We start from the raw sequence: 24,710 nt of genomic DNA on the forward strand, positions 1-24,710 counted from the left end.
TGTGTATGGCTGCTTCTGTCCCATTGTTCGAGTGTGCCGTTGGCATTGTTTTTTATCGCTATCGAAACGCTACTCAAATGCTATGTCTGCACTACAGGAAGCATCCCACAATAACTTGGATTGGCTTCGTGTTAATCTAATCAATAATAAAGTGATTAAAACAAAGATTATCTGTTTTCATAACCCACTGAAGAAGGTCATTCCCAATCCCTCATACTTTCATAGATCTAGCTGTGGGCCATATACACACAAACCTCTTCAAAAGACTGAGTCTGTAAATGCTGGGGTTTATATTTTTGCAACTCACATTTAGGTTATGTCAGTCAAACACTTCGTTCTGTTTTTTGTATTTGATACACAATTTCATATTACATGCCATTTTCTGTCCGAATTATCCCAAAGGCATTAGGTTACAACACGCCCCGTTATGGGTTGATAGTCTACGTTCGATGACAAAACAAATAACTGCATGTTGGGTTCACTGTTGAAAAACATTGTTTATAATTTGGGTCTACCGTCTCATTTAGATGTTGTTAAGATTTTAAGGTTGCCTAACTTTAATTCACTCTGCACCAACGCAATCGTGTTACAGCTTATTGGTCAATAAACACAAAGTTCTAGATGCCTCAGCACGATCTATCAGGCCGAAACAAAATCAATGCATACCAGGCTATTCTACAAGGTATAGCAGGGAAACTCGCCGATACTATGTCAAAACATACTTCAATAAACTGCCACCAAGTGTCATTCTTTTGCCTACACAAAACATAAGATGCAATAGCTGATGCGGGTTGTTCATCCAATGTCGTTATAACGCTTCTATTTCATCAAATAAATTGCATGCATGACGTTTGCGAAACAACGCTTCTAGTGTAAGGTGTGTTTATGTTAAGCGTTATTGTGACATTCTGTGTTTGGAAATATTCCTGAATTCTTTTGCTTTAGACAGTAACATGGGTGTAATTAAATCGTCCTTATTATATTCACCAGGTGGGCCCATAAAATAATGACGCTTTTGCCTTGTTTCGCATTTATTCATCGACAGTTCAACACAATTTACACAGACCCTTGTCTGTGGCAACCTCATTGTTTTTTTACATTTCTGAGCAATAATTAGTAATTATTACACGGCTATGTTCCTTACCTTTTTTTTTTGCTGCTTGTTTTAAGCAACATCCATTTGCGTACCTCACACAGCTTTCGCTGTCTGTGATGCCCTGCCCTACAAACCATATGAGGCTTCGGCAGGCTTCATTCATGTATGTACATGTATGAAGCATGCGAAATGAAATTATTATCGTCATCATTATTATTATTATTATTATTATTATTATTATTATTATTATTATTATTATTATTATTATTATTATTATTATTATTATTATTATTATTATTATTATTATTATTATTATTATCCATATCCATAGAGCTAACACAGACACTCACGTATCCTACCCTCACCTGTAGACCCAACAAATCGGATATTCTTTTTCTCTACAAATTAACAAATTAAAAAAAATCTGCTGCTCGCACTTGCTTTCTAATGTGCGCTTTTACAATCCACAGAAAGGCAGAAGGAAACAGCGTGCCTTTCAGCCTTCAGATTATTGTGACCCTCTATCTAGAGTGCAGGCGACATATAATACCCATTCAGAGTTTCTGAATATATGTATGCCTAATTTTAATATATTCCTGAAAGGAGTTGCAGATATATTTCAACAACTGAACAAATACTCTCATATCTGTTGTGTGTCCGTTCATTCTGTAATCTTTTTTTCTATTTGTCCACTTCTGCTTGGTATTCTCTTCGTGTACACGTTCTATTCTCTGTTAAGATCTCTATTCGTGATATTACTATTGTTTGTTTTACGTGTCCGTGCGTGTGTATGTGTGTGTGTGAGCTTGCACTGTTAATGTACATTGTTTTGCCGAGTGCACCAGCACCAAGACGCTTGAGGTTGTTCCTGGGCACTTTGGTAAATGCTTTTTCTTCTTTTTCTTCTAACATTAATGTTGAAGCAAGTTTACATGACGCGTTCGTGGAACAGGTACGAGAACTTCACAAATTTTCCAGGAAGCATTTGAATCCCAGGCATCCACATACAATTTGTGCCGTTATTGTGATGTGCGGTCTTCAGAGTTAATTCTTTATAGTGCTAGTATAGTTAACATATTTTAAGTCCGATACCGGATAACCTACATATCGCTGTCGCAGGCTCCAGTTGATCATTGAGTCTAGGTACATAGATTATCAGTGAGCGCATTCGACGGTGGGTGTGCACCTGTTGTCGGTGTTCTGCACTGTTATTTGTCCACAGTAAAGATCCCTTTGAGCACAGAATATGTATGTGCGTAGTATATACACAGCAGTATAAGTCACACAATATTCCAAAACGCTATTTCGAAACAAGCTTTGCACTTCTCCCACACATCGCGTTGCTTCATTTTTTTTTCTGCATTTGAGTAACAACTTGTCCAATCATGTGCCAGCCATGCATGTTGGACAGGCTCATGGCTGCGCCTGTGATTGTTGCACCTATTCCTTTGTCAAGAATGGGGTATGCTTGTTGTTCTCATTTTGTTCAAGAGCTCCGTGTGCAGGAATTATCTTCGCAACGGTACACCGCAGCTGGTGTAGGCCAATTGTTTGCGCTGCGTCATTAGTGATTTGTTGTGAGTTTGAGCGCTTAATCGGTGAGATTCTTGCCACAACTTGTTCCTTGTTGTTCCCAGAGGTACAGAGTACATGCATGAGGAAAACAACTCTGAAAGAAGAAGCGAAAACAGCTGCGCCACCTTTCTCATTCAGATAAAAGTATTGCTCGCTGTGCTGAGAGTTTGGTTATTACTTGAGTCTTTTATTTTTTGCGTAACGCTGCGTGCAACCCTATAGTCCGACTTGCAAAACTGCCATATCTGACGAGTTTATCGTCAAATGCTCAATCTGTTAAGCTTGGATACGTTTGTCGATGTGTGACCAGTGCTTTCCTGCCATTCATTTGCGGTAAGTTTGCGATAAATCTGATTCCTGAAAAACACGCATACAGTCGCCGAACTTTATTTTTCGGAAACGGACATCTCATGCTCGCCGCGTTATTCGAAGCTAGAAGGAGCATGCCCACACTCTCCGTATAGACTCCGTATTAAGGCAAACGAAATCTTCGCCGCTGTTGCGAGAATTTTTTGTGAATAGTTTTTTTTTTGCCTATAGCGACCATCATCTAGCTGGCAGAACAGAACAGAGTTCCTATTCAGAGCGTCCCTGGATGTCAAATGCGATATTCTTTATTAATGGGTAGCATATTGAGAAATAATATACAGATTTTTATTTTCCACAACATATCTGTCGGCCTGTTTCTTTTGCGTCGATGGTAGTAATTTCCCTATAGACAGGTCTGTGATTACCAACCTCGGTGAGCCACCAGCCAAGGCAGTATTAAGCTTTGCTGGCTTACCAAGAAGTACTCCTCTGTAGAGGATCAGCACGACGTCCAGTTCAGCCAGGTGGAACATGCAAGCGCAGATGGTGAGCAGGTAGTGCGGGGAGCCCAGCAACGCTCTGGCCTCTCGCATTCGTCCAGGCGTCGCCTGGTACCGACCCTGCCGCCCAAAAGCAAATGGTTTGGTTCGGTTTGGTTCGGTTTGATGCCTATGCTAGCGGCTCGACCAACTACAGGGGATCGGCCACGAGTCTGGCGGCAGTTGGTAAAAAAAAGGAAGAAAACTGAAGTGGAATTTTGTAAATTCAGTATTAGATAATAAATAATACTCATCGTCAGCATAAACTTTAAGGCTTTATTATGCAAACGCTAAAGTTTGTGTTTTTCTTTTGATGGAGAGGAAAGAAAACACTGCTAAAGTTATCGTAGTAGTCTGTTTCACTTACAACACGAAATGATGTTTCACAGGGGTGGCAGGTATGCAATCTCTGTCTTCACCGAGTTGCCCTGCTACGTTGAACGTGTCTGTCAACCAACCACGAGGGGATAAGTGGAACTCGGTTTGTCTTAGGTAGTCCGACAGTGAGTAGTACACTGTCCGCTATCTGAGCACGCTTGGAACTACGGTATTAGGTAAGCTTTATCAAAGCCCAGCTTTCTTTGCTAACCTACTCCGGACTTCCCTGACCTGGCAGGATTCGCAAAGAACGCTTCGCTTTATCAATACGTCTGTCAACTCGATTGGCTGCCGCAGGCTTGTATGGACAATTTTAGCGTAAGGATGGGTTCGTGACGCCGGAGCAAGCGCTTTCCACACATACTTTATTCAGCTTAAGTTTCGTGTCGCCCCACGTTACCCACGACACTTGATTCACCATAGCCAAGCCACTGCGTAAGCACTTGCTGGGGAAAATAAATAGCAATGATTGTCTTCTAGGCTAATGAGTTTAGTTGCAAATGAATCGCTGGTAATGGATCAGCGAGGCAGCGGGCGTCAGCCTGTTGCCGTCGGTTGTCAGGGACCACTTAATGCGGCGGTGTGCTTACGAATACTGGTTTTCGTCGTGTGACAAAAATGAAAGTACGCAAGAAATCGCGAGAAACGGAAAGAAAAAAGAAACATTTTCCTGTTTGTTTTCTCTGATGCTGCATTTCGGCGCTGTTTCTTCTTTCTCGAAGAAAAAGTTTCCGATGAGACAGATTTATGTAGTCTACAAAATATTTATAGATCTTCAATGCAGTTATGCGCCCTACGAAATTGTATTTTAGCGTTTCACTGAGATAACTGCGTTGACTAGACAGTCTATATATTAAGGCGTCGTAGATCAGCATTGACAGGTTTTCAGTACACGGAGACAACTTATGTTACCAGTGGAGTGAGGGCTAGGGAAGTTAGGGGAGGGGGAGGCAAAGCTTTAGAAAAACTGCGTAACTTTGCCAAGTAGTGCAGCCGTTTGCGGCTTATTTGGGTTCGAGTTTCAGTTTTCCTTACATGCTGTGTGCACCCATTGTCTGTATTGACAACCTTGAGAATAGAGCTGTATGTTCAATAGAATATGCCGAAGTATTAATTTTACCGTTGCAAGTGCAATAGTGAAACATCGCAAGTTTGTGAGAACTACGTTCTTGTGAAATTTTTTTTATTCTGCCGTATTTAGTGTTCACGTTTGGTTACGAACGTGCCCCCTCAACTCCATCGCACGACAGCATGAGCCATATTGGCTGTAGAAAAAAGTCGGTAGGAACTGTAGTGCGCTGTCCTAGTAACGAAATAAAAAGCAAGGAAACGAAAAAAAACTGAAAATATTTTATTCCAAAGTAAACATGTGTTTTTTTGATGTGTACTACTTCCCATGACAATGTTAACGTAATACTAAATGAAGCGGAACTTATTTAAACTGGAGAAGTGTAGATAACTTTAGAGACATCATTCGTGTCGCGCAGGGAGGCACCTATTTTCGGTCCCACAGCTTTCACTGCACCGGCAAGTAATGTTGTCCCCGAGTATAGGTCCTCCCAAAAGTCTTCCTAAAGAAAGAGATCTTCGCACTTAAAAAGAAAATTGCTGCCTGCGAATCCGGCAATCCTTCGTTTTTCTCCTCTGTTTCAACTGTCTAGACTTTCACCAAACATTAGTTCATTTAATGTAACACCACCGTGTTAGTGTACACGGTGGTGTTAATGTACACCGTTAGTTTTTACACCGTTAGTTAGTGTAAATCGTTAGTTAGTTAGATTTAGTCTGCACCGTTAGTGTAACCACGCCAATTGCTACAAGGAGACGAGGCTCGTCACCATGAATATTCGAGAAGTTCTCGAACTTACCTCGAGCGCTTTGACGAACGGCAATTTCCTGGCCTCAGCTACTAGTACCTCCAGGGCGATGCCGAGCAGGCTGAGCGCACAAAATATCCCGTCCGCCTTCTCCATGTCGTGCCAGAACCAGGTGAAGGCGAATGATGTCGCAGCTCCCAGCAGCAACCACCCAGCGCCTCTGCGGCTGCCTACCACGGGCTCGTAGAAATACCTGCCGGGGCACGAATCAGTGGCAATGGTAAATTTTTTATTTACTATCCACGGTTACGACATCGTCTCTTGGTGCTTGCCGTCTCGAGAGCTACTTGGAAGGGAAAGGGGGTTGGTTTATAAGAAAAGAGTGTATCGTTTACCCCCTCCTGCCTTAGCACTTCTTCAGTGCCGCAGTATCTACAAATAAAGAAAACTAAAAAGAAATGCACGAAGTACACGAGCATCTGTGCTTCCGGAAGATGTTACATGCATGAGCCTAAGACGGTTTTTCCGCATTCTAGCTCCCAGACAAGGGAAGCGCAGTCGAGGACGCCAGAAGACTAGGTGGGGCGATGAAATTAAGAAATTCGCGTGCACTAGTTGGAACCGGTTGGCGCCGAGAGACAGGGCTGACGGAGATCGCAGGGAAAGCACTTCCTCTTGGCAGTGGACACAAAATAGACTGATGAAGATGACGATGATGATGATGGTTACGATGATTCTGATGAAGATTTCTCCGCTTGGCTTTATCCACTGTTGCAAAATTGCCGGCCACAGCGATGCGAGAAGTTTCTAGTTGGTTTTCCCTCCATAGCCAATCTCACACTAGGTGGGAAGTTTCGGCTACACGTGAAGCTATGGTACGCCTATGAAGACCACGCTGGAGCAAACATTGTGCTCCGTAACGCCCAAGGATAGTCAGTAGGCAATGTCGCTCGTGAAACTGCCTAAAGTAGTTCAGCCACCGTGCCTGCAGCGGAAGCTCAGCATTCGTTGTAGATCTGTACAGGAGAAAGCCTGCTCGAGATGCAGCGCGTAGAGGCACGAGCCGGAATATGTACAGATCATCCTGCATACTGCCTGTCGTTATTTCGATTTCATGCTTTGTAACCAGTTTTCTTGTCGCCCTACAAACTGCGCGACATAATCTACCGAACTTTCCTCCTCTGTTTCCAGACTTTCCCCATTGAGCACGATTCACAAAATTCTACTGATCAAGGAAGTGCAAAGATGTTGATGTTCTTCGATTCGGGTCAACAATAAAAACATGAATAAGCAATGAGAGAGAGGCCTCTACCACAGCCTCTCATGAGAGACTTCTACATGAGGAATGAGACACGTGAGAAACTTCTACACCAGCCTCTCACATTGCCAATGCTTTTCTTTAGACTCAATAATTTCTTGATAAAATCTATAATTTTCTTTCTTCTGTACATATTTCCCCCCTTAAAAGCAATCTGAAAAATTATGCATATTTCTTTTCCTCCTTCAATGCCATATGCTGATCTCGCATACATTTCGAAATCTATATTATATGATAATAAAGTGAATTCAAGGACCCGTGTATGTCCCGTGAACCATTCTGGTTACAAATTGTCATATCCCAGTATTTTACGTGATATTTGAGAACTCGAGGTGGTCCGGACTGTTGAGAAGGGTAAATCCTCCTTTTGTGTATTTGTGTCCACAACTGAATCTGAACGAAAGGTAAATTATTTTTGGGATTGGTTCCGGGGTTCTGACGTTCATAAAACGTACGCAATCACACAGTGAATTTTGCGATGGAACGAAGGTGTCTCTTCCATAATAGCGCGGCAAACTATGCGCACATGTGTAGAACGTTTAATCCACTCCCTACAGCGAAGTGAAGAACTCTTCATGTCAAATTCACAATCTTCTTGAAGAGAAGATTGGAGAGATACAAAAATTAGCATATCAGAGAAGATCTTCCGACAATATAGAGTTTCACGCTTTCTTGGTATATTGTTTTGAAACGACAAATAGCTGACTATAATATTCAAGTGAGCTTTACGTACCTTCGAATGAATAGGTGCATTCCTCTGTCAAAGTACCTAAAATGAAGGTAGGCCACGGGAACATTAGCAAAAAACGTACTAGATACACACAAAAAAAAATAAAACTCACGTGGCGCTGTAGATATTCAGCAAGCACAGCGGCTCGCAGGTGGAGGTCTCCTTTATTCAACAGTCTATCGGTAAAGAGAAGCTAAAGGCAGACAATAAATTTCTTCACCCTAATAAAATGTTCTTTCGCCAAGTATTTAGCTAACTTTGTGGTAGTAGGTCGATAAATAAAGAGGAAAAATTAGTCAACGAAATATTTTTCAAATTTCGTTCAGATACATCCCTCCGACGTCGCGAATTTCAACGTATTTTCTAGTACCTAGAACTTTGTGGCACAGTCAACGTTCTTTCAACTTGTCAAGTGCAGTCTGTGGCTACATTAGGATTAATCATACCAGTTGAAAAATAACTTGACCCAAGCAGACACTGTGAAAATCAATGACTCGTTGGCAGGCTGTTGTGCCATGATCAAGGTGCCGCGCCTCCAGTCTTTCCCTTTCACAGATGTTCTAGTTTTTAGCAAAGCTCAAACCACAGATAAGAGTGATGCTTTTTATATTGTAGGCAGGCGATCTACTAATACAGAAGAATTTCTGAGCATTAAATGCTTTTAGCTCTCGTTGCCGCGACCTTCAAATGACGTTGAGCCAAAAGCCAGAGTCGTTATCCAGGCGCTCAAACGAGAACATCCGGACAAGTAGTGAAAACAAAAGGATATTGTCCGGGCAACCATACAAGAGAGCATCACTTACTCCAGTTACATCCCGAACAAGTTACAAAAAAAACCAACCCTTCCCCTAGCAGGAAATGGGGTTAAGAGAATCTTGCCCTGCGTGAACATGACGTTTGTCACGGTTAAGTAACCCACAGATAACGGTGCCGGATTGCTTCGGCCTGCCGCTCCCTCAGCTCGGGATCTTCTTCTAGTTGCTGTCGGATTGCCTGGACTCGGGCGGCTCTAACGGCTGGATCGGTGCGGCGACGGCGAGCCCTTTCACGGGCGAGTTCTCGCCACCGCACGTCCAACGCTGCCCGTTCCTCGGGGGAACGCACAGCGCGTGGCCGTCCCATCAGTTTTCCGAGACTGAACTGAAGGGAAACGAAGCCGGCGCAGCGCGCGCGAATCCTTTTTTTGCCCTTTTCCTCCCCGGCCTAAGCGAAACTGCTCTGATTGGTTGCGCGCGTGGGGTCAGCGTGCGCCTATGCAGCTGGAATCCTTGCTAATGACGCACGCTCCGGCACCGGCGCAGCTGTCAACTCATCAAACCGCCCTTTCCCCGCAGCTTCTGAGCTCTGGGAGCAACTGGGTTTTCTTGCGTGACCACGACAACGCCACTTGTGAGCCAATACACGCTTCGCATGAAAAATATTACCTACGAGTTCTTGGTTATGTTTGTTCCGAATATCACTCAAGCTGTAAGTTCTAGTACGCTGACGTTTTATTCATCATTTCCAATAGCGATGTTCAAAAGGTAGATACGGGCACTATATACTTATTGTCATCTTTTGGGGTTGAGTGCTCTTTTCAATGCCAGCGGTCCGCAAGTTCTCTGGCGCTCCGATAGCGTCTGGCGCGACGTGAAGTGCTGTTTTACCGAGACGAGACCTGCAATGAGGTTCTGTATGTGACTGGAAACCACTGCGTCTATATGCACCAGTGCTCAGTATGGCGTGCTGCGGGTGTGGTGCGGTGTGCTGTGGTGTGATCTGGTGAGGAGTGCTGTCGCCAACATGCACTACACCATGTTGAAATTGTGACTAGTATAATCTCCGATTAATCTACTTTGCCGACAGCCATTTTTCCTTTATTTGGTGTATTTTTTATTCCTACGTGGAGTTCAAATACAACACTTCTCTTTGCGCCGGTTTTACAACTCTAAAGATATAAGACTGCTAGGCGCAGCGCGGGCTTGTTCTTTCTTTCGTTCACGCCTTTCTTATCACCTTTAGAAAAAAATAAATATTTCTTTTTAGTATCATACTGCAACTGTGGCAATGAATAATAAGGGCTACCTCGTTGTTCGTAGGAAAACTACTTTGTCGTTCCAGTAAAAAGAAAAAAGAGAGGAAAATGTTGCTTGGTGTTAGAGAGTCACCAGCGAACTGATGATTCACACAGTGAGGACGGCGCAGTAGCTCACAATTAAGCGAACTTCTTACCAAATTGCCTTTGCGGTACACTACGGATGGTGGTTTACGGTGTTGCGTGATGAAGTAGCTTACTTAGAGTTAACCAAAACATAAATAAGGTGATTTCATTGGAGGAGGCAATGCAGATTGAGAAAGACCGAAGAACAAGAATAGTTTAAAGGCAGGGAAGTTTGACTATAACTGACTATAATGACTATAACTCACTGAGGGAAAGGAAAAGGAAAGGCAGAAAGGAGAGAAATTCAAGAGTTTATATATATATATATATATATATATATATATATATATATATATATATATATATATATATATATATATATATATATATATATATATATATATATTGTTTTATGGTCTCTAAACTGCACAGTGAATTATGAGTGATGCCGTAGTGCAGGATTGGGGATCAGTTTTGACTACCGGGAGTTTTGCCCTTTCCATTGGAATCACCGACGTAACGAGAAATCGGAGCGTTCTGTCACAGCTGGTTTGCTCAGTCCGGTTGTCTTTCAGAGATCACAGCAGCGCTTTTCGTCGCCTTCTGAAGCTGTCACACGTATCCCATTCCAACGCCTCACAAATTGCATGCCTGTGCGCTCTGCTTATGACGCCATGCTACTCGGATCCAAATTTTGACTGTCAAGCCCAACGTGACGAAAACGGTGACTTCAAGATCACCGCGGCTGCGATTTTCGCATCTGCGAAGCGCATTGTAGAATGCCAGGTTATTTTTGGGGTATGCTTATTCAGTGCGCGTTAGTAATATTAAAAAAACGAAAGAAAAAAAATCATAAACTGCTCTTATGAAGCTTTTGTGTGTTTATATTCCTCACTCTATCAAAAAGAAAGCAAGCATGCGGCGGTGACGCAGCTGGCATGGCGCATTCCTTTTACTTCCCGACCAATTAACGCCCTGAGTGTGAATTTGCCGAGACGTTCCGCGCCTCTGAACTTCAAAACATCCTACGCACGTAGGGGCCGCCATTCGCCGCGCCTTCGAATTCACTAGTCCGAAACCGCAAGCAATGCGCATCATGTGAAAGAGGTTAAATCGTTATTTGTGGTTACGCGCACTGATGCAACACTGCTGCTTTCATGCATCGCATCACATCAGAGAAATGTCATGCTGTATTGGCGATATACAAGTCGGCAATTCCAGAACAATCACTGCTGAATTGTGACAGGCGTCTTGGTAGGCCAGAAAAGAGGCAAAAGCGATAGACGGGTTTGGAGTTGTAATGCCAACTCGTGGTGTTGTTACGAAATTGAAACCATGACCGCTCGGGACTAGGTAATAGCTTGTAGTTAAGCATGCATACACTGCCTTCTTAAGAAACCGGAAATTAAAAGGAATTTTTGTTTTTTGGACCTCAACGGCACAAATATTTGAGACACTATTGAAACCTCTGGCGTTATACAAACGTACTAGCGCTGCGCTACAAGCGATCGCTGCCGTTCGTTCTCTTTGTTAATGACTAAGTCCAGCTCCCTTGATACGTGAAAATAGACATTCGGAAAAGTGCTTAAAGTAGAACAAAAGAACTTTTTTTACTCTCTAGTGCCTTATCTTTACTGGCCTAGTAAAGACTCACCTCCAGAACTGAGAGCATCGGTTCAGCCTCGCTATGCACTTGGCGTGCGGCGGGATCTCGATTCCTTCGGCACGGGCCAGGGCACCGGCGAAGCCGTAGGCGAACGTGTAGTGAACGTAGAAGAAGAACAGTAGGGCAAGGCCGAAGCCAACGAGGCTGGTGGGATCCAGCTTCCCGACCATCCAGGGCCACTCGGACATGGCCGAACTGCGTGTGAAGGCGACCGAATTCCGGTGTTACTATTGTATGCGGACCTGTGGTAGGTTGTATTGCTTGAATGCTTTCACGCTCCTTACGCAACCTTCGTTTTACTGTCCAAGTCCACCCGATCACCTCACTCAAACAAAGGGAAGGCAACTTGAAGTGTGCTTCGAAACGACGAGTCAGAAAGAGGTAACCTCTTTTTCTAGTGTGTGAATTAATAAATAAAATCTCTAATGGTATAAGGAATGGCACTGCGGCCTTGATAGGGTATGGGCGTTGTTTGTTTGTGTTATAAAATCATTTTGAGCTTATCGTTTCTTAAGTCCGTTCAAGTCAGTCGCATGAGGACGGTTTCTGCAGTGAATTCCCCAACGGTGCTTCTGTGTTTCCATACGGTGATTATACGGTGTGGAGATCTGTTACTCATAAGTGGTTGCACCATCAGCTGCAGCAAATCTCTTTCTTGCATCTTGTGCTGCCGGTTGGGTCTAAAGCAGGTGTTTGACCTAGCATTTGGAAGACCTCTCCACTCAACAACATTCCTAGCGTAGTTATTATTTCTTTAGCTGGATACGTTTGTATAAACAAGCGCCAGGATATGGTGAGAAGAGACACATTATTATTATTATTATTATTAGGCAACGAGTGAGAAATACCTCTTACGCGAGAATCCTTTGTAGCTTCGTTAAGTACAGTGAGCACTCAACCCAGCATATTTTATGAGTACGATAAAAGCCATCCAAAAGTTATCAAAGCTACTTCTTAGTGTTCAAGACATGCGGGCTAAGTTGTAATGAGCAGTGACATTCTTGTTCAGTATTTTGTGACGAATTTGGATGCCCTGTAATGTATGAATAATTTCATGTGCAAAAACTATCTCTTATTAAAACGCGCCTTGTCTTTAAGAAATATATTATTCAGGTGACTTGTTTCGTTTGGTAGAGGCTACCTTGTAAAAAGCCGGCAGCTTACTAGCACTTTTCTCGACAGGGTTGCCCTCTCGTTGAAGCCCCTTATCTACAAAATGCATAAAAATTAGGTTTGTCTGGAAGCCCATACCTTAACTCTCGATGCCATGAATCACCGAGCAACTCCGTCAAGCGACCAGAGACCTATTGTCAGAGGCGCAAAGGCCTCATGTTGAAAACAATGCCGTAATCTACTCAAACAAGTATTTCCAATCCCAATGACCAACATTCAAAAATGACGCTGTAATAATTCATCAGCCAGCAGCGCTTACACGAAAGTAACACTGTTATCTAACAGCTGAATACAAAGCGGCGATTTCATGCAGTGACAGACGTGGCTGGACCACCGATTTTGCTAATCGGTAGTTCACGTGTGGCTCTACTCCCCTTTGGAGCTTTTAGGTGTCTTGGTTGATGCAAGACTGCTGACCTACGGGAACAGTGCACTTAGTAGCATTCATATTGAGTACCCCATGTAGACCGACTACATGAGTGTATTGTCGGGGATTAGAGGAGACTGCTGAAAGAAAATGCAAGCAGTACATGGGAAATTGAATTACGGAGATTACGTACAGAACAGAACTATCCCGGTGGAGATTTGAATCAGATCTGAGAATTCATCTGATTTAATGAAGCGTGGTGTAGCCTTAACAAAGTGACTTGCAGCATCAAACGGTGGCACGGTCCTAACTTGCTACACGGACTAGTCAACGAGTGTCATTTAGAGCAGTTCACTTTGTTGGGCGTTCACGACGCCGTGAAAAACGAGGTAGCAGAAGTTCACGCAGCAACGGCAGCAAGAATTCCTAATTCAATCGTAGACATCGGGCGTTTCAGCGTGCTTCAGCGCCTGATGAGGATCACAGCTTGGTTGTTAAGATTTGCGGACTGTTGCAGACAAAAGAAAGGAAAAGCGGGCGATCTGACGGCAACAGAAGTCCTCCGTGCTGAATACTACTGCGTAAAGTACCTACGAAAGCACGACTTTTCTACAGATTTCAGTAGCATAGCACGAGGGCGACCAGTGGAATCCACGTCACGTATCGCCGATCTCCACCCACTCATAAATATTGACGGCACCCTCAGAGTCGGCGGCCAGCCGAAGCTTATGAATTCACCGCAAGGAGCGAAGCACCCTATAATATTTCCAGCAAATCACCTTTCCTCAATTCTATTTGTCCTGAGAGCTCGCCACCAAGTCTTGGACGGTGGTGTACGCGGCGCGCTTATTCAGCTCCGAGATTTCTACTGTATTTGTCGAGCGCATATTCTAGTCAAAAAAGTAATAATAATTTGGTAATAGAAATGGTATGGTATGGTAAAACATTATTCAGGTACTTCAGGTGCGCGTCATACGCGCGGGCCGCTGCCACGTCGATATGTGTGCAAAGATTTGACGGCCAGCGCAGGAAGTGGTCCAACCGCACGTTTGTCAAGTCGCCGGATAACGCCGACAAACCCTTTCGAAGTCGTTCGTCTGGACATGGACGGCCCGCTTTTAGCGCGATATGCTATGTTGCCCTTTTAAGGCGAAAGCCTTAAGTGCCTTGTTTAATGGCTCGTAGCCGCAACAAAGGGGCGACTAGTCCAGTGAGACAAAAAATATCATCAGAGTGGCTCATGCTCCCGTAATCAAGCTAAGATGCAATGGCTGAACAGAATGAAGAAACGAAAGAACAAAGGAAAGGCACAAAGAACGAAAGGCCAAAGCTGGAACAAAGAAAGAAAGAAAGCCAAAAAGAAAGAAAGGATGAAAGAGAACGAAGGAACTTTTACGTAGTGCATTGGTTGCTCGCATGTGTATTTGAGGAGGTGGACCTGCAGCGCCACACCATTGGTTTACACTGTGGCTCGTTATGTGTTGCAAGAAGTCTGACCCCTCCAGTCGCACGACTTAATGGACTAACGCTTGTCAAGCAGGCCTTCACCTTCACGTGTAACAGGAGTATCAGATGCTGCCGAACTTTATTACGGCTTTGACTCAACTTTCTGTTACACCTGCTTGCTCTGCGATTTCAGCTCAATGTCGTAAAGTTTAATTTCAGGTGACGACCCTTTGCAGAGGTTCGTCGCTGTCGTCCGTTGTTTCCGAATCAATGCAATATTGTTTTCGTCGCAACATTTGCTCAGGAGTCAGCAGTTTGGGCACCATCTTGACGGAAACCTTTTTTGCTTTCCAAATTTCCAGTCGAAATCTGGGGAACCAACAACTTTTTACGCCTGTTGCATCACGAGCAGTTAACCTGGAGCTCGTTTCCAGCATGACATCTAGGGCGCTGTATATTCGGACAATGCACGGACCTTTCAAAAAACGTCGGCAAACCTAAATATGATCTTTCACATATCAGGAGAAAAGGACGTTGCGCAGGACACCTCTCAACAGCCGGATATAAGGGATCCTTATAGTGCCGAATACTTCATTGTGGGATGTATGGTGGGAGTGGCTGGTTGGATAAGTGAAGGCTTCGCTGCGTAATATGCTTACAGAGCCTCCGTCAACATTGTGAAAATTACGACATGCTGACAAAGGTCGAAGTGGTCATCAACTCAAGGCCTCCTCTAACTTTCGATGATACCGACGAAGCAGGACCGTGCCCTTTGACGCCTACCGATATAGTTGTTCGACGATAGTTCATGATTCAGCTGAAGTCATCGTCAACTCGATGCGAGCAGGTGCCATTCATCGACAAGCCTATTTGAAGCTACTCGTGCACAGACAGCTTCTGGAAGCGATGGCGAAAGGGCCATCTGCTGCAACTGCGATATTCTGATTTCGTAGGCACCAGACCAGCTTCGAGTTAGAGGGAGGTGACATCGTGATCACCCGTTCTAAGACCTCACCCTGACAAATGAAGAAGCTCCGAAGCCTCATAGAAATTTTGAGAAGTTCAGATGGTCACGTCCGCTCCCGAAAACTGAGGCAACAAAGAGGTCATGAGATAACAATGCATATACATAAACAAAGCCAGCTTGAACTCTCTAAATAAGGACACCACGTGCAAATAAGAAACGTCGCGAACACGCACAGCGAGCACCGTGGCGTCGAAGCACAAACGGAAAGGGCGCGAACGTGTTCGCTACATTGATCTCGATGGGGCGGCGCCTGGTGTGCCGCAGGGAAATCCCATATTGCTTCACGTGCAAATAAGAGACGCCTCTAACATGCACAACACGCATTGCAGGGTGGAAGCCCAAACAGAAGGGACGCGAACGCGGATATTACCTTCTCCACCTCCAGGCACCTTTCCGCTCCAGCGACAAACATAATAATCGCCCATTTCACAGACGGGGCATGTACACTTGGGCCTAAATGTGTTGCTTACCCTCCCTCGTGCAGGTATCGCTAAATACCCCTGACAGAAGAAAAAAAATGCACAAAACGTGACGTACCTGTAGAGGTAGTGGGTCATGACTTCCATCAGAAGAAAGTGAACCGCGCTCCGCAGCACACCCAAGATGGCGGCCCCTACTTCGCGTGGAGTGCATGGTGGCCTCGGCTTGTCTACCTGTTGGAGGTTTGAAATCTTTGTAAAAATATAAACGGCCATCGAACTTTTAGGCGCCCATCGCACCTGCGGCATAAGCGCCGAAAGGCTAAGACGGCTGATTTTATATGGCATTTCACACCTTCGAGTCTGCCTGCCCGGACTGCGGGTCAGTTAGCAGCTTAGACCACAGGCTCTGGCGGTGCCCCTCGTTACGGGGACCCAATCAAGTCACTGAGGAGTAGTGGAGCTCTGCCATCAAGAGTTCTGAGTTTCTTCCACAACTCCGGCCTGTCGAGAGAGCCCATGATGCGGCGGTGTGGCTAGGCTTCCCCGTCGTCACGTGGGAGTGGCCCGCTGTGGTTCTCTATATATAGTGCGGTGATTCTCAGGGCCTAATCAATGGTCTCTGTCTGTCTGTCTGTCTGTCTGTCTGTCTGTCTGTCTGTCTGTCTGTCTGTCTGTCTGTCTGTCTGTCTGTCTGTCTGTCTGTCTGTCTGTCTGTCTGTCTGTCTGTCTGTCTGTCTGTCTGTCTGTCTGTCTGTCTGTCTGTCTGTCTGTCTGTCTGTCTGTCTGTCTGTCTGTCTGTCTGTCTGTCTGTCTGTCTGTCTGTCTGTCTGTCTGTCTGTCTGTCTGTCTGTCTGTCTGTCTGTCTGTCTGTCTGTCTGTCTGTCTGTCTGTCTGTCTGTCTGTCTGTCTGTCTGTCTGTCTGTCTGTCTGTCTGTCTGTCTGTCTGTCTGTCTGTCTGTCTGTCTGTCTGTCTGTCTGTCTGTCTGTCTGTCTGTCTGTCTGTCTGTCTGTCTGTCTGTCTGTCTGTCTGTCTGTCTGTCTGTCTGTCTGTCTGTCTGTCTGTCTGTCTGTCTGTCTGTCTGTCTGTCTGTCTGTCTGTCTGTCTGTCTGTCTGTCTGTCTGTCTGTCTGTCTGTCTGTCTGTCTGTCTGTCTGTCTGTCTGTCTGTCTGTCTGTCTGTCTGTCTGTCTGTCTGTCTGTCTGTCTGTCTGTCTGTCTGTCTGTCTGTCTGTCTGTCTGTCTGTCTGTCTGTCTGTCTGTCTGTCTGTCTGTCTGTCTGTCTGTCTGTCTGTCTGTCTGTCTGTCTGTCTGTCTGTCTGTCTGTCTGTCTGTCTGTCTGTCTGTCTGTCTGTCTGTCTGTCTGTCTGTCTGTCTGTCTGTCTGTCTGTCTGTCTGTCTGTCTGTCTGTCTGTCTGTCTGTCTGTCTGTCTGTCTGTCTGTCTGTCTGTCTGTCTGTCTGTCTGTCTGTCTGTCTGTCTGTCTGTCTGTCTGTCTGTCTGTCTGTCTGTCTGTCTGTCTGTCTGTCTGTCTGTCTGTCTGTCTGTCTGTCTGTCTGTCTGTCTGTCTGTCTGTCTGTCTGTCTGTCTGTCTGTCTGTCTGTCTGTCTGTCTGTCTGTCTGTCTGTCTGTCTGTCTGTCTGTCTGTCTGTCTGTCTGTCTGTCTGTCTGTCTGTCTGTCTGTCTGTCTGTCTGTCTGTCTGTCTGTCTGTCTGTCTGTCTGTCTGTCTGTCTGTCTGTCTGTCTGTCTGTCTGTCTGTCTGTCTGTCTGTCTGTCTGTCTGTCTGTCTGTCTGTCTGTCTGTCTGTCTGTCTGTCTGTCTGTCTGTCTGTCTGTCTGTCTGTCTGTCTGTCTGTCTGTCTGTCTGTCTGTCTGTCTGTCTGTCTGTCTGTCTGTCTGTCTGTCTGTCTGTCTGTCTGTCTGTCTGTCTGTCTGTCTGTCTGTCTGTCTGTCTGTCTGTCTGTCTGTCTGTCTGTCTGTCTGTCTGTCTGTCTGTCTGTCTGTCTGTCTGTCTGTCTGTCTGTCTGTCTGTCTGTCTGTCTGTCTGTCTGTCTGTCTGTCTGTCTGTCTGTCTGTCTGTCTGTCTGTCTGTCTGTCTGTCTGTCTGTCTGTCTGTCTGTCTGTCTGTCTGTCTGTCTGTCTGTCTGTCTGTCTGTCTGTCTGTCTGTCTGTCTGTCTGTCTGTCTGTCTGTCTGTCTGTCTGTCTGTCTGTCTGTCTGTCTGTCTGTCTGTCTGTCTGTCTGTCTGTCTGTCTGTCTGTCTGTCTGTCTGTCTGTCTGTCTGTCTGTCTGTCTGTCTGTCTGTCTGTCTGTCTGTCTGTCTGTCTGTCTGTCTGTCTGTCTGTCTGTCTGTCTGTCATGGCTTTTCAGATGTGGTAACCTGTCCCTTTTTGCTTCGTCCACATGTAGAAACTTGTACTGAATTATGCAAGGATATGACCTATCAATCACATGAAAATCGCCGTGGTGGATGAATAAAGAAAAGTTGCTGCCGCTCCCGTAATTGTGAGCAGATGTAAGGATGAAATAGCAACAGACAAAGCAGATTGCTTGGAGATGATACTAGCCACAGTCTTAAAATGGAGGTAGTTAATTTTCGCAACGTCACATCCCACCACACCACACCACAGTGCACCACACCACACTGCACCACACCACACTGCACCACATCACACTGCCGCACACCAAACCACACCACATGGCCCCACGCCATACTGCACACTGGTTAATATGCATAGAGCTCAGCTAGAAGAAAACCGGCTGAAGGTGGCACGACAGGCAGCGAAAGACGCCAGGGCGACAGAGCGCGCTGCCCAGATAAAAGAAGGACGATTTGAATTCTGTGGTTTTACTCGCCAAAGCCACAGTTTGATTATGAGGCATGCCGTAGAGGAGGACTCCGCTTTAATTTTGACCACGAGGGTATCTCTAACGTGCCTCCAATGCACGGGACATGGCTGTTTTTGCATTTCGCCTTCATCCAAATGGGGCTGTCGCGGCCGGGATTCGATGCCGCGACCTCGTGTTTAGCCGCGCAACACAATAACCGCTAAGCCACCGATACGGATACAAGTCCCTGAAGCAGGCGCCACTAAGCGTGGCGCCAGCTCTCGAGGTGAGGCCACACTCGCACCGCTCGGAACTCATGGACCGTTGGCGTTCCAAAGATCACAGGCAGGCACCCTGTTTCAGCGCCAAGAGATGAACATGAATTGCATGGTGCCCTGTATCAGATTTTTGAATATCGCTGTAGGAAGTGAGAAATAAAACCGTTGCATGCTGGAAGTTACCGCTTGTGTGATATTGTTGAGAAATAATAGGAAGAACTCAGAAGCAATATTTTTGTAAGTAGTATGGGGAGTAACTAACGTGTTCACTGCGGTCCTGTACAAAGGGTTGTAGGCCGCATTTCTTTAAGATTTGAGTGGTTGCCCGGGTGTTCTCGTTTGAGTGCCCGGATAACAGCTCTAGCTGATGGCTCAAGCTCCCTTGAAGGTCGCTGAAAACACGAGCTGAAAGTATTTCATATAAAAAATTGCCGTCCGCCAGGCAATAACACGAAGCTACTAAGAAATCCCCAACAGAACCGTGGATCTTAGCCGATCTGATTTGTCATACTCAGTGCCTCTGCGATTTGAACTGTCGTATGATTCATCCACGCTCTGCGATCGTTAGTAGCTTGGTAATCTGAAATGGTAGAATGGCCGCCCCAAAAAGGCATTGGTTTTAGATTCGGTCCTAGAATCGGGACTAATTTCTCAAGTGCGAAACTTTTCGAGAAACCTTCATGATTTTTAATCTTCGTTCCTGCCAGGTAAATTAAATATCCTTTGTTCAATTATGCAGGGAGCACGTAAGAAACTTTAGGTCAATAAAAGTTCCGTAAGCAACGTATTTAGTTTAAGAATTTCTAATTACTTTAGTAGGATGACTAGCTTCACTATGGCTACCTCATCTGTATAGTTGAAGTACATTTTATGTGATTTCTGCAAGCGAACTATCACGATATCATTATAGACCGCATATGCCCTAAAGAACAGTGAGTATGTTTGCAAGTTATCATTTTTCATTCACATTATTGGCAAGTGCCAAAAAAATCAACACTTGGCTCGTCGACACTTCACTGGTGCCCTAAGCAGTTATATTTTGAACGCTTATAGTGCGTTAGGAAAGTGATTGCAGTTTCAAACAGACTATCTCTACTGGAAAAACATTAAACGCTTCACTCCTGATTACATATCAACCGCTTATCAACAAAACGCGCCTATGATCCTGTCGTGCATTTTTAATATTGCAAATACCTAACAGCAATGTCCAATAAAACGTGGCTTCAAAATTGGCAACGCAATTTTATCATCCAAACAGCACGTAGTAGAGTTAACCTGCCGTTGGCATAAACCGCTTTATGGCAGAGGGGTGGACAAAGAAAAAAAGGTACAACGAGCTTGTATGTTTTCTTCTTTCTTAATGTCTCTTCGCACTATTGCGCTAATGTACTTACGACAGTGAGAATACCAGACCAATGAGACCAACAGTCAGTCCTTTTACAAGTAAACACAAAGAAAGGAAGTCTTGGCACGTAACTAGTTCTGACATTTTCAACCACCTCATCTCCCTAGCGGGCTTATTTCTCTTTCGTTTTTTTTTCATACAGAAATAACCATAAAATACCATATTTAATTGCAAGCTTATTTCCAAATTCTGTGACCGTAAGTTCCTGTATTGTTTAATTGTCGGTAACCAAGTTCATCTAGCTGCTTAAGTGATTGTTATTTTATATTTAGTTTGCTTTTATACTATAAAGGAAGCCTTTCCTGATCTGATTCTGGTGCGGTATCATGTAATAAATTATTTCTATATATTGTCATCTTTTATTACTACCATCGCAACGTGTGGTCGATAGCGGGAATAACAGTGCCGAGGCATTCTGCCATGCAATGACAAACAGCAAACAGAATCGAAAACTAAAAGAGTCGTTATGCGAGGTGATTTTCCGGAAAAATGAAAAAAAATCTCCTGTGCATATCTACTCATTTTCGTCCTTGAGCTGGATTAGTCTGGAAAGAGGCGTATATAAGTAGCACGATAAATCAGAACACGTTTTGAAGAAATTAGCAAGAATTCACTAAATAACTTGTTAATTACTTTCCGGAGCATGTTGTAATTAACAAATTGTAGCCTCTGAGCTAGAAAAATGTATACACTGAAAATTAATCTCCGGGATGACACCATGTTTCGATATATTATGCTGTTACGATATACCATGCGATCTACCATGCTGTTACGTAGGTGTGAATCCCACTTGTCTATAAGGTGCTCAGCCGGCCGATTTGGTCGCCATCTTTTGCAAGAAAATAATATAAAAATAAATGAAAAAAATAGTACGGGCCCGGACCGCCAGAAGGTGACGCATTTTGACGCCTCATGCTCCGTCCACGACCCTACATACGAAACAGGAGCTGAACTCGCAAAGTTTTTCATTCTACAGCGCAAAATGATCCATTGACAGAAAAGTCTGTGTCTGCGAAACGGCACCTAACTAAAGTCCTATTGGTTGCGACGCTATGTCACAAGCGCACCTCGACGGAGCATAGCGGGCGATGGGGAACGCGTGCTGCCTCGATAGCGCGCCAGGCTGTTACTTGAGAGGAGGGCGCATCGCCACGACGCCACGTCAGCTTCGCTCTCTCTCTCTCTCTCGGAAGCCAGTGTCATCCACGCGTTCCTTGTTCGTGCAAGCACTCGCCTGCGTTCTAACAGAGCCTCGTTAAGGCCAAATCATAACGCGCCAAGCGTCTCAGCGCGCGAGGAGTTCCGAACTCGAATGATCGCTCAGCGGCATTTAAATTGGACCTTTGTTGTTTCGCATTCACAACACATGTAAGGCACTTATAGGTGTCCTCGGATTTTTTTATTCGTAAGTGTTACGTTAATAAGATGTGCAACATCAAGATTGGCTGGGATTAGCTCTTACGAACAATTGTAGCTTAAGAGCTATTTGTGAATGGGCACAGATATTTCCACACAGAAGCAACCGGTAAGAAGCTGACGCCGAATCAAAGCTTTTTTGTTCGTCAGCGCACTGTGCCATTGACTGACCGCCTTCAATAATTAAATGTCCAGCATTGAGATTGGCTTACGAACTGTCTTACGAACTGCTTTCACGCAAGAGCATCTTTGTTAATAGGGCTCCTGGTTTTGGCGGCACGCTGCACTGCCCGCCGAGAGCCGGTCACTGGGCCACTCGATACAAGTTTGACCCACATTGGTACAGTCGAGTGCAAAAGTCTGCAGGCCACGGCATATGCAAAAATATAATTGCTCCTATCACAGCCGTGCAGGGTGAAATTGTATAAAAGCAAGGGGCTGGTCAAAGAGGCGCACGTGGGAAATCCAGTGTGCGCACATAGGTGCACACTGGATTTCGTCCTTTGTGTCAAGGCTTAGAAGAAAAAAAAAGAAATTTAGCGGCAACTCTGGTCCTTTAATTTTTGCACTTGACTGCACGCTTTAATATTTATCCTCATTGACACGACATCGCTATGTTTTCGCCGCTTATTATGAACCCACAGCACCTGTGCCGAGTAGTCCTCGTAGTTTTGAAGCGGTCCCAGGTACACTGTGGGCATGTAGATCACGTAGGCCAACGTCTTCCAGTACGGGGGCCACTTGGTGCGACTCTCCTCGGTCTTGCTTCGCCCAGCGCGGATTAGGTCCACGCTGAAACTAAGGCACCGCAGTATGTTCCAGTGGAAGGCGATGTAGGTCACCATGTGAGCCTCGTACCCGTAATTGTCGTAGATGTACTGCGAAGGAAAGGGACAGCGGCCCCTTAGGTTGCATGGAAAACAGGCGACAATAAAATAAAACAAACAAACAAATATATGCACCCATTGATTGGTATGTAAAGTGAAGCGAGAAGTCCCTTCGGGCAAAAGTAAACTGCTGTTTTATTTATATAATTATTTTTTATTTACTAGTTATGGATTCGATCTTTTGGCAACAAGTATAGCGTATAAGTATAGCGTAACAAGAATGGCGTATAATTAGCGTCCGTCCGTGTCTAAAGCCTTTTCCTTGCGTGTGCGTCCTTTGTCTGTTCGCTGGTACCCCCTTTTTTCCAGTTCAAGTATAGCCTGTCGCCTGCTTTTGTACAATGATTGAAAAATGATTATACAAATGAAAGGAAACCTTTCAGCCATTTAGCAGTTCGCCGCCAAACGCGAGGTAGGCACAATTGAAATAAAGGTACGGGAAAATGAATATATATTTTGCCACATAGTCTAAGCTATAGACGTATAAAACAGTCTTGCAGCGTTCATAGGCATTTCAGAAATTACATCCCCCGGATGCCTTCTGAGACTTTAAGGGTTTATTAAAGAGATCTGATGACGACTTCATGAATAGTAACTTTAAATGAGAAAATAATAAAGTTGCAGAAGTTTGCAGAGTGCTGCAACATGAAAGAAAACTATAATTAGAGTCAAATAAACACACAAACACGAAATCGCATTCGAATAACTATCGAAATCGATGACAATAAGAGAAAGAATGGTGTTAAAGACACAATATGATTGTAAATATACTGTTTCATTTTTTCTTAGGAAGGCTCCCATAGCCTTCAGAGCCCCTTCTTCCGCTGATCAAGCGTCACCACCAGTGAATATCAACATGCTCTGCCTTTCACGTCTTCGCGGCCACGTATGCACTTGGGCACGCTATCTTGGACCTATCAACCACCGGTAGATGTAGCCCGCAAATCAAGATGCCAGCCAGCCAGCCAGCCAGCCAGCCAGCCAGCCAGACAGACAGACAGACAGACAGGCAGACAGGCAGACAGGCAGATAGACAGACAGGCAGATAGATAGATAGATAGATAGATAGATAGATAGATAGATAGATAGATAGATAGATATACAGACAGACAGACAGACAGACAGACAGACAGACAGACAGATAGATAGATAGATAGATAGATAGATAGATAGATAGATAGATAGATAGATAGATAGATAGATAGATAGATAGATAGATATACAGACAGACAGACAGACAGACAGACAGACAGACAGATAGATAGATAGATAGATAGATAGATAGATAGATAGATAGATAGATAGATAGATAGATAGATATACAGACAGACAGACAGACAGACAGACAGACAGATAGATAGATAGATAGATAGATAGATAGATAGATAGATAGATAGATAGATAGATAGATAGATAGATAGATAGACAGATAGACAGACAGACAGACAGACAGACAGACAGACAGACAGACAGACAGACAGACAGACAGATAGATAGATAGATAGATAGATAGATAGATAGATAGATAGATAGATAGATAGATGACTGAGTGACTAATTGATCTAGTCAGTGAGTGATTGTTTGTTTGTTGATTGTTTAATTGATTGATTAAGTGATTGCATGATTTATTTATCTGAGAGATCAACTGGAGATGTTTAAAGCACGTGCATCCGGCTTCCCAATGTTACTTTTATACGGGAAATGGTGCTGTGAGCGATAAAACTTACTCAAGAATAATTTACTCGAATGAAAAATAAAAGAACTGAAATTATTGTTCATGTGCTGTCAGACTTAGGCGCAAGATAAGAACACTAATCAAATTAAAGTTGAAACGCGTGCACACTCATTGCAAAGTCATAAAAAATCCAAGGACACCTAAGCACTTCTTGTGAGTTATG

General features: G+C 44.4%; 1 protein-coding gene across 1 annotated transcript in view; it reads right to left on the minus strand.

The window, feature by feature from the left end:
* Positions 1-24,710, minus strand: part of LOC142587763 (protein-cysteine N-palmitoyltransferase HHAT-like) — a 50,186-nt gene that overhangs the window by 2,080 nt on the left and 23,396 nt on the right. Inside the window, exons 6-11 of the mRNA XM_075698992.1 lie at positions 22,573-22,803; positions 16,119-16,234; positions 11,557-11,763; positions 7,766-7,801; positions 5,766-5,967; positions 3,456-3,600 (exon numbers count right to left, since the gene is read on the minus strand). Coding sequence (XP_075555107.1) covers positions 3,456-3,600; positions 5,766-5,967; positions 7,766-7,801; positions 11,557-11,763; positions 16,119-16,234; positions 22,573-22,803 — 937 coding nt within the window. The remainder of the gene's footprint in view (positions 1-3,455; positions 3,601-5,765; positions 5,968-7,765; positions 7,802-11,556; positions 11,764-16,118; positions 16,235-22,572; positions 22,804-24,710) is intronic.

The sequence above is a fragment of the Dermacentor variabilis genome, chromosome 7 (genome assembly GCF_050947875.1).
Source record: "Dermacentor variabilis isolate Ectoservices chromosome 7, ASM5094787v1, whole genome shotgun sequence".
NCBI classification, from domain to species: domain Eukaryota; kingdom Metazoa; phylum Arthropoda; class Arachnida; order Ixodida; family Ixodidae; genus Dermacentor; species Dermacentor variabilis.